The 10,817-nt window shown below is 40.1% G+C and overlaps 1 protein-coding gene across 4 annotated transcripts in view; it reads right to left on the reverse strand.

Annotated features, from left to right (window-relative positions):
- Window positions 1–765: 765 nt before the first annotated feature.
- Window positions 766–10,817, reverse strand: part of cep68 (centrosomal protein 68) — a 20,589-nt gene continuing 10,537 nt past the window's right edge. The window contains exons 2-9 of one of the 4 annotated variants that reach the window (XR_002921608.2): window positions 9,154–9,420; window positions 5,958–6,881; window positions 4,651–4,822; window positions 4,348–4,547; window positions 2,534–2,656; window positions 2,279–2,421; window positions 1,485–1,581; window positions 1,382–1,400 (exon numbers count right to left, since the gene is read on the reverse strand). Coding sequence is in view for 3 of the 4 variants with exons in the window: in XM_024294485.2 (XP_024150253.1) it covers window positions 1,231–1,400; window positions 1,485–1,581; window positions 2,534–2,656; window positions 4,348–4,547; window positions 4,651–4,822; window positions 5,958–6,881; window positions 9,154–9,393 (1,926 nt within the window). In the remaining variant the exon portion in view is untranslated. Of the gene's footprint in view, window positions 1,401–1,484; window positions 1,582–2,278; window positions 2,422–2,533; window positions 2,676–4,347; window positions 4,548–4,650; window positions 4,823–5,957; window positions 6,882–9,153; window positions 9,421–10,817 lie in introns of those variants that run through there. The other 3 variants (XM_024294485.2, XM_024294487.2, XM_036215380.1) reach the window with 3 other exon arrangements.

Genomic DNA, 10,817 nt, shown 5'->3' on the forward strand with positions numbered 1-10,817 from the left:
TGTCAGACAAGTGACTTCTGCTGAACGCTGTTGGACACAATTTCACATAAATATTAAAAAGTAACGTTACCAATTTTAACAGAAAAATATACAATATTTATTTCATGAAAGTCCTGCTGAACTGTATTTTCATTTCCTCTCTTAGATTCCCAAATCTAAATACAAGTTTGAATAATCCTTCAATATTGGATGTTTTATTGAAAATAAGCTAAGTATAGGGTTTGAACGCAGGAGCCCTGGGTTCAATTCCCAGGGTTGTCCACTGATCCCCACCCAGATTGGGTCCTTAGGCAAGACCCTTGACGCTGCTGCCTAACTGGGTCCCTGTGCCCCTCAAGTACAGGGTTGTGTCAGGAAGGGCATCTGGCGTAAAAACTCTGCCAAATCACTGATGTGAAACAGCACACTGTGGCGATCCCAAACAATGAGATAAGCCGAAAGGTGAAGAAGAATTTGAGCAGATATTATTTTAACGGTTCCTATTTTGGCTGATGTTATTTGCACATATTTTAAGTGTGATCAGAACAAAAGTTAATAGAAATTCATGTTGTTCACATTTAATATCTTCAGCAAAGACAAACATCTCTGCATTGCTGTACACATTTTAATCACTTCCCAGGATAAATTTACTCGTTGTTCTACAGGATATTATAGGGAATAATTATAAAAACATGTACATTTATGCATTTAAGTACTTTATTAATGTTCATCAAATATATGTTTTGAAGCTTTTCAAAAAATTATATTTTAGGCTTTTAACTTTTATTTTCCTTTTTTTTCTTTTACTGATCCGAAAAATGATCCAAACCGTGACCCTAAAACGGTGACACAATCCACACCGTGAGTTTGGTGACCAGTTACAGCCGTAGCCTTAATCAAGCCAGAAAGTGCTTTGTGAATTCATTTATTTAGAATCCCTTACCATGAACTATAAATCTCATAAAACAGGTAAATATTACAAGCTACCCAAAATACTATTTTGTAATGTTTAAAATAAACATTGATGTGTGACTCCTCCCATGACAAATGTGGACAGGACTTCATGTCTGCCACGAACGAAGACATAAAATCCTTGAAAAAACAGGTCAGCGTGCTGTCTTTTGGGGTCCAGATGACCCCACTTTAATGTAAACATGCCTAGGATAGAACAAGGGGTACACCAAAAACAACATCGTTGTAATAAAATCAAACTAATTGTCATGTACAAACACCCAATATTTTTCTTTCTCTTCATAACGTGGGCTTGTGGGAGATTGCAGGCTCATTCTCTTGTTTTTTTGTTACTGGACTGGGCTGTGTCAGGCTATCCACAGCTGACATGATGGAGGAGAAGAGGTGGTCGGATTGGGTCTGCAGGACTCCAGACTGCTTCTCAATAAGAAGAAGGGTGTCTCTTAGAACTGCAACATAAAAAACAGTTGACAAGCTGAGAGTCAGTGTTTCATTGAAGTATTTGCTGAAAAGGTGACGTGTTTGAGGCTGACATGGAGAGGTTGCATTGATGCAGTTGAGGAGATGCTGTCCAGAATGGAGAACAGATGAAGTTAGGGGCTGATGGCTGCTCAACTCTTTTTGGAAGCGCTAAGAGAACAATGGAAAAAAAAAATCAGCAAACAGAACTTCTGTATTACACTAGTTTTCCAGAAATTATTATGACAATGTCAAACACATCACTTAATGCATCTACACATGTGGTCAATGTTACAAGTTCCACTTTATTTAATTAATTATAACTTGTCCTGTCTAGCAGCAGAGCAAACAGATCAGAGCTGAAGGCCTCTTGTGTTGGACAGATTTTACTGTTACATGAGGAGGTGATGAATCTTCTCGCACACAAAGTGTATATTTGTATAAACCTCTCTTGTATTTAAAAAATGTGATGATGAGAAAAGCGGAGGTTTCTCTGTGATGTTGATGTTGGGCCCTACGACAGACTGGCGACCTGACCAGGGTAAACCCCGCCTTTGCCCATCAGTAGCCAAGATAGGCTCCGGCGCCCCCGCGACCCCGAAAGGGACGAGGCGGCCAAGAAGATGAATGAATGAATGTTGGGAACAGCTGAGCTTTCTCTGTGATGTTGACGCTGAGAATAGAGGAGGTTGCTCCGCTATGCCGAAAACAGCAGAACTTGCTCTTAAGCGGCCCTTGGAAAGCTGGCTGACTGGCAGACAGAGAGTTGCTGTGGGATGAGGAGGCAGCCTGCTTGTGCCTCCAGAACTTTATGACTTTTTAAAAATGAATTTTCATCGAGACAATAATAAAAAGGTCCTTTAATTACCTCAAGCAACAGTCACTGTCAATCACATATCCAGACCACGCCTCCTCTGCTCAACCTGCCTCCTCTAGCTCCGCCCCCTTTTTTGCATTTTTCAAATCTGGGTTCAGAGGGGAGTCAGCCTCCAACTGTCCTGTTTGGTTACCCTTTAGATGTAGACAGTTTTTGCTAATAATAAAATCTATAAGTAGATTTAGCTTATTGCGCCTTATTTAGACTACAAGTTGTGTTTATCACAGTGTTGAAGCTCCCTCTCACCTGGTACTCGGCCAAAGACGACCTGATGCTGTTCATGTCCTCAGTAGGAGCAGAGAACTCCCCCACCCTCTGAGAAACTGCATAAAGCTGCTGGATAAGCAGCTCCAGGTGTGAACAGAAAACCTGCAGCAGACACCACATGCTTTGGAGAGGCCAAGTCAGAGTGAGGAAGTTGAGCCACTTAGGGATTTAAAGGGGCCATACCATAAAAAAAAAAAACTTTTGAGGTTTTACGTGCATTATACCAGTGGTGCCCAACCACCGGTCCACAGACCGGTACCAGTCCGTGGACCCCCTGCCACCGGGCCACGGAAAATTTTTTTTTTTTGAGACGGAAATCTTTTATTTTGAAAATTGACCGTATTCTCTCGATTAGCTTGAGCGCTAAAAGCAGTCTGGCGACGTGTAACACAAGAGGAGTTGCATGAGGAAGCTTTGTTTGCAAATGGATCGGATAATTGAGGGGCAGAACAGACGAGAACAGGTGATTCCCACACACGTACCTGTCTGCAGAGAGACGTGACTTTCATGAACGAATCTGATCTTTAGAACGGTCACAGAAATGCTGAAACGAGCTCATCCATTCAGATGCTCATTTCAGAAAAGTTGTGAACACGCGATTGATTAATGCAAGTACCCTCTTGGGAAAAAAAAGGGGGGGAGCAGTTCAGAGAGCAGGGCGGGGATGGGGAGTGGAGGAGAAAAGTAGAGCTGTGCAGAGCGTGCAGGTAAGCGCGTTCAGAGAGTCAGTCACAAGTTTAAGTTTTGTTGTAAAAAATGTCTTCCTCTCAAAATGTTTCACTTGAAGCTTTTGCATGGAGCTTCAAAGTATTGTGATTTGTTTCCTATTTAGCATCAATAATTGATTTGTTAGTTACATTTTGTTCATGTAATCAACGATCTTATAGTGGTAAAATAAACTAGCTTTTAACCCCCCCTCCCCCTGCCGGGCCGTGGTAAAATCCTCAGGGGCTGACCGTTCTGCATCCACAGAAAGGTTGGGGACCACTGCATCATACTGTTCATTCCTCTCAATTCCTCACGGTATTTTGATTCTTTTATGCATTTCTGAGAAATCCTCTAAAAACTCTCAACAGCAGCCCCTCCCATACCCACAAAAGCAAGCAGATCCTCATGTGATGATGTCACAGAGTGAGACCGCCCCTTTTAGGAAGAGTCAGCTCCGCCCCCAGTCTTACACCAACACCTAATTTCTCCACATAGCTAGCAGTGATCAGCAAAAAACTTTCATTTCAGATGCAGAATACCGTAAATCTTCCAGTCCTGTCTTCAATAAATTCCAGCTCAAACAGGTGTTTGTTACTTTAGATGTGGGGGTCCTTTAAGACACACACACACCCTCCCGGCACGGCACAGTCGTGCAGACGGTGGGTGTAATTGTGTTTGAATCAGTGTAACGATGGCCAGGACTACTAAGGGCAGATAAATGGTTTGTGCATCTCTTCTGAAAAAAATTGGCTGTTTATTTTGGTGGGAGAAATGCAGAAACTCTGCTTGTTCGTGGATGATGTCATGAAATGAGCAGCAGCCACACGCAGTGGCAGGCTTCAGGAATTGAGCCGTTTTACTTCTGGGAAAAAACTCAAGAAAATAAGTAATATTTCACAAATAATTCATTTTGTAGCGTTCCAAAGGTAATATATGATCATATAAATGGATGTAGTTACTCTGAAAGGCTTAAGAAAATCATGGTAATAACCCCTTTAAATGTGTTTTTGATTAAATAAAGCAAATCTTGACGCACCACAGTAACAAGGTGGATTGAAATGAACATGCTTAGTGCACAATTCTACCTGTATGTGTTTCATCAGTGTGTGGTGATCTTCCTGATCCACTGAGCTGTTCGTCTGACAGTCAGGCAGGACGGTGCCGCCCAGCTCCTCCACCACATCCTCAGCCTCCCTGAGTCTGGACTCCTTCCGTCTCTCTCCAGTAGAATCCACTCTCCTGTCCAAAGTGTTTCCTGAGCCGACCGCCTCCCTGCGACCACTTGCTAATAGACAAATACAATAACTTCTGTAGAAAATTATACGGTGCATAAAAGATGATGAGGTATGTTAAAATGTGTCAAAGACTGAAAGCTTTCCATTAAATACCTGTCTGAAAAGTCATCTTCTGTCCTCTGCTTTTTAGTTTTGTCCTTTTAGAATCTTCATCAAAGTTGCCCAGGTTCTGGAGGCAAACGGAGGACAACAGGGTTGATGTAGTTCCCTGTTCAGTCGACTCCCAGCTGGCAGGTCGGCTCAGCTCTGCTGTCAGATCCCTCACCTGCACAAATCGGCAGAATGTTTTGGGTTTTTCTTTCTGTTTGATTCTTGATTTGTTAAAAGGGGCAGAAACAAATATTTTTTTCTGCTTTCTGTCACCTTTTCATTTTTTTTTCTTTTGTTTCCATCATGTTAGAGCTTCCACCTCAAGGTTGTATTGTAAGTTTTTCCGTTTAATTACTAAAAATGAAATGAATAAAAAAAAAAAAAAAGGAGGGAGAGCTTTCACCTGCTTATCTCTGCTGTTTGATTTTGGACACAAGGTGACAGTGGGTTGATGGTGCATTACCCTGACCCAAACACTTTTGGTTTCCGATGATTGTCAATGCTTCACCCACTCTGTTCTGACTAAATCCTCTGAATTGGATTTTTGTTAAAACACCCTTTAGGCTCCTTTCCCAACATGCTTTGAGAAATCAAAACTAAATTAGTTTTTACCTTACTTGGACAGACATGAATCTGGTGATGCCACCCGTTCTGTGCACTTCCTTACCATCTTCTAACAATAGCCTAAATAAACTACAAATTAAAGCTGCAAACAGCTTTGATTGCCCCCAGGCGCTCCCCATCTGCCCCTGTCACCCCAGTCAGTCAGAGTTGAACAAGACAAATTCATAAAAAAAACAACACTTTTTCAAAATGTTGATTTTATCTCCATAGTAACTATATACGTTAATGTTTTGGTTCCCGGGGTGACGAGCATGTGTATATCATTTTTAGAAGAATCTGCAAAAATCAACTTTTGAATTTTCTTGGCAACAGAGTTTACCCCCCCCCCCCATTCCTTATGAAGTTGTATCATAAGTAATATTGTTAAGTTCAGCTTGAACTAACGAGACAAGTATTACATTTTACAATGTTCTAGTAAAAATAAGAAAACAACAGGGAAACACACCTTTTGCGATCTTGGAAAGCAGTTGCCATTCAAAAGATACAAACTTTATCCCGACTTAAACTTGAAATTAAAATTTGTAGAATGTGAGAAATGTCATTTCATTAACTTTGCTTTTTCTCTGCTTTTATAAAAAATATTTTTGGTAACTTTATAAGAGCAGGACCTGGAAGTGCAGCTATCAACATCGTGCTCAAGCTAACATGCTCACTTAAAAACATGCCTAAAACGCTGCAGCACTGACCTGTTTGGACAGATGAGCTGACACGCCCAGCTGCTCTGGAAGAGGCCAAAATTCATCATCAACTTTCCTCGTAAATGCTCCCGGACTAGCAGTGCTGACATTGATCTCATTGTGGGTGTGAGTATTTTCTTCCCCTTCGTTTGTGCAGCAGTCCAAAGCCCCAACGAAGACATTGGCTGAGCCAGTAGGAGAGGGCATGAAACTGGAGGCTGAACCATCCGAGAATCTGGGGAACAGGTGAGGGTCAGGTGACCTGTGACCTGCACTCAAAGTGCTTCGTTCTCTGCTTTGGCCTGCATCACTTAGAGAAAAGTCTTGACCCGACAAGCTTGTGGAGCTACAAAGTTGGTCCAATTCAATCCCAGAGTCCTGCAAACTGGTGTGTGTTTTAAGAAGAAACTCCTGATTCTGTTTGGTGCTGTCCCAGTCACTGTTCACGTGTCCTGGTTTCAGAGGGTAGGTATAATCCAGCAGTGCCTCATACTCCACGTTTGGATTCCAGTCTGCAGAGTTCCTGTTCAGAAATGTCGGCAAAGCTTTAGGAATGGCACAGGCCCAGTAGTTTTCCTGATAGGGAGAAGCTGGACTCTCTTCCCCTGCTCCAGGAGAACACATCTTTGAGCTCCAGCTGCAGGTAGGAGACAGCACTTCTGAGGTCAGAGGCGGCCTCAATGGAAAACGCACTTTTTGAACGTGCAAAAAGGAACTTGGAAGGCTCGACTGAGCAGATTTCCTGTCATGGAAAGGAGATCTGGAGAGGGATTTTTCCCAGCATGATTGAGCCTGGAGCCCTGTGGCACTGAGGAAGAAACTGGGGTCTCTAGTCTTTGGGGGAGCTGAAATGTCACAGCGTGGAAGGTTGCATTTGTCTGGAATCCACGCTTCACTCATGTCAGAATCTCTGGATCGGCTAGAGTGGTTTTCCTTAAAAGCAGAAAACACAGAGATCAAATGATTAATCTGTCTAACTTGGGCATTACAATCCAAAATTCAAACACACTTACAGATCCTTTCCAAAATGTAGAATGTAATGAAGAAGTGTGTTCATTTCCATAACTTCATCCAAAAATGTAAACTTTCATTGATCCAGGGGCCATGGGTTCATTGATTTCAAATTTGTTTATTTTTACACCAACAAAAACTGATTATTTTGATTGCAGTGGCTCCTTGTGTTAAACAATTACAACCAATATCAAGGAACATCAAACTTTTTTTCCACTGTAATTCATGTAACAAAGGATAAAGAAAAAAAAAAAAAAGGAAAAGGTAATCCTAAAATGCATTTGTGCCTTTTAGAGGAAAAAACTAACAAAAAACTGGACCCTGAACAAATGTTTAGGTTTTGTGGCTCATATTTCTGTTCACATATATTTAGATTTGCTTCAGCTCGTTCAAAGTTTTTAGACATTTGCTAATGCAAACATATCACTATCTCACACAAAGATTGCTCCCAAAAATAGTGTATCTAGAAGTGTAATGAAAGCTTCCACTTAAATACTTTAAAAATGTTGTTATTTTAATCTAGGTTTGTTGTTGTTTTGTGTTTAAATGTTTATAGTCTCAATCATGATTTAGTGGGAGGGTTTATTTAGACAAAATAGACGTTGTCCTAGTAATGCATACAAGTGTGTTCTTGCCGACTGTTTATCTTTTAGTTTATCATGAACATTTGCAAGAGTGGTCTTGTAAATAGTGAATTGTATTTCTTCAGTTTTAAGTTTGCATGATATGACCTTGAGTTGACTTTGCAGACATGAAGATATAGAAAAACATTTGACTGTGCTCACTTGTGAATTGTCTGTCACTTTTACACATTTCAGAGAGTTGTAGAGAAATATAAAACTCTAATCTTGAGGACTGTCAGGTCCCTCAAAAAGCAGTCGGCCCTACTTTTTTTTGGACTGTTTTCCTATAACAGCATCTACTGTCTCACTATCATGAGATAATGAATTTTGCTTTCTCGTAATAGCAAGATAACAAAAATAGACGGTAGAGTCTCTAACTTTCCCTGCACTGAGACACTGAGATCAGTTTTGTGGTTACTGCTGGCCTTAACCAACACTGTACAGCTACACCAACAAGTCTCAACAACAGCAGCAGAGATGCTCCCCAAACATTTTTTTAGGGCTGTGAATGTTGACGTCTTAACACGCGCAATTAATAAAACATAATTCATTTGTTAATATTCATTAACACCCTCAGGCGTCCTGCAGTGCAGCTGTGAGATCAGCATAATAAAACTCAGTCTAAAATAAACGTAAACTTTTTTGACATTCTGTGATTGAGATTTTATTAAACAATGAGATAATATGACATTTATTTGTAGTTTTTGGACAAAGCCGATCTTCTATTTGAATAAATACGGCGGAGGATAATCGTCATCCTGAAGGCTGCAGCACAGAGCAGTACCTCGCCTGCTATGAAGGGGGCCGTGGACAGATCTGTCTGCAATGAGAATTCCAAAGAGGAAACCAACCATTATCTTATTTTGTTTTGGGATGGGGACCTAACATGAATTTTCCACGATAACAAGCATCGGCATCTTTTTTTATTTTATTTTCATTCAAAAACATGTTGATTAGTTTGTTGACATTTTCTATTCTTGCTGTTTATAAAATTACAACAAAAATTTTCATCATATTTTGTAAAAACAGTTTGTTAAACATATTTGGGGTTTTCGCAGCAAAATGAATCCCATTTTTCCAGATTGAATTTTCTGTTTTTGCATGATTTTATGTCTAGAGTGTGAATATAACATGGAAAAATGACTAAATAAAGGTAATGTCACATAGGAGAGGTTGTGCTGATTAGGGCTGTAACGAGTATCCGGGTGCTTGGATAAAATCATGTTAACAACCACAATGTTAACAGGAAGCAGGAAACAGGACAAGCTCAGTTCATAGGAAAGCTCCCAATGCTAATACATCAGGCAGCAAGAAATCTGCTTATTTATTGAGTGTGCAGAACATCTGAGCTCATCTGAGGTTCAAATTAGTTCTTTAAAAGGGGAGAATATATGATATATTTTTCAGTATACATAAAAGCTTTGCATTATTAGAACCTAACCATTCCACTAAACACATTTTCATAAACAGCAAAGAATTACACGGTAAAACTTGAAAAACCCAAACTCTGGTTTTCCTTTATAATTAGTTGAAATGTGTTTAATGGTCTGAATGCTTTTAAAGTTTCTCACCTTTTCTGTGGCCTTGTGTGAATGTGCTGTCTTTAGGACAGACATGTGCTGCTCTGCAGAGAACAGTGGCTTTCTCACCACATAGTGTCTGTCCATTAGGTAGGAAGAGCTGGCTGCCAAGCTCACACTTTTGTGTGGCTCCTCTTTGTCTCTTTGTTGTCTTGTGTCCTTTTGTCTGTCATCTGGACTTTCACTAGGAAGTTGCATCTTTGGTTGTTGGCTGCTGCCGTTACCGTCCATTTGAAGTTTGTGGAGAAGCAGTTTTGACTGAAAGAATACGACAGGGGAGAGAGATGTGACACAATACAACATTTTGTTTCTTATCATCCGGTTTAGTCATGTAATTTTGCTTAATGTTAGAAGATGTGTCTGTTTAGTGTTCTAAAGAAAAGCAGCTGGGACAAGGAAGTGAAGATCTTCATGGACAGAACTTCCTCCAAAATCCTGATTCTTTCTCCTTCCAGTTCACCAAAGACTCTTTTGGCTAATTCTCCAATGTTTATTGACTGTGATCAATACATTCAATCATTGGTTTCTCAGAGTTCTTGATAAAATAATCAAAGCTAACATCAAAATGCTCTTTCATTGATTTACAATCCTTTCCAACTGCGGTCAAATGAGCCGCCGTTCACATTTCCGTGGTCACATCAAGAAGCTCCGTGGAGTCTGGTGGAGATTTTCCAGCGTTCTCAGTCCTGCTACCGTAAGTATTGGATGAAACTCACACCAAAAATCCAGTGATGCTGATTTGACCACAGAAATGTGAACGGCGGCTCATTTGACTGCAGTCAATGTGAAGATACCATCTTCTCTTCTCCAGAACCTGAACTAGACACTAGGAACAGATGAGGGTTTAGTGCATGTGCAGCAGAGCTGTTGATGGAAAGAAGATCATTCATTCAAACAGAGTCTGTCCAAGACAGTTTGATTGATTTAAAAGGAGAAATACTCAGAAATGGAAAAACAAAATGATTTGTTACTATATTTGTTCTCTTTCGGAAGAAAAATGACACACAGACATGTTAGAAACTCTAAAAACAGGATTTTCATCAGAAGGGAAAATTAAAGTCGAATTCACATGCACCTGAACAGGTGCTGCAGGTTTTTGGGTGGTATTTTGAGGGCTGCAGAGAGGAGCGGCTGCAACTTCAGAGGAGTGCAGGTGTGTCAAGGGCTGTGTCTGAATTCTCACCCTTATCCCTAACAACTAAAAAACTATATTGTGCCCTGGATTTTAAAAGCAATGCAAACATCATGCTCACTATTTTTTTATACAGGAAATATGATGTCACTGATTTCACAAAGTGAAAATCTAATCAATATGAATATTTTACATCTATTTAAGACTCCACTGTGTTCTGATCATGAAAATATGGATGGCTTTAAAAAAATACATTAAAACACAAACATTGTTAAAACATAATGCATTGTGGTCTATATTTGCCAATGTAGTGAGCATCGAAGCACACTGTTTTACTTTTTTTGCTAAGACTTCTGAGAATTTTTTTTTACTTCCTGCTTTGCTAGAGTGCGGACGCACATTGCTTTGCTCCCTCTTCTGCTTTTAATTTTCGCAGATTATTTTCCTTTCTTCTTTTTTTAATCACACCAGCAATAACTTTTGAATACTTTTAAACCATCGGGTCGGATTTATTTTTCTTTTT

Source organism: Oryzias melastigma, linkage group LG2, assembly GCF_002922805.2.
Source record: "Oryzias melastigma strain HK-1 linkage group LG2, ASM292280v2, whole genome shotgun sequence".
NCBI lineage: Eukaryota > Metazoa > Chordata > Actinopteri > Beloniformes > Adrianichthyidae > Oryzias > Oryzias melastigma.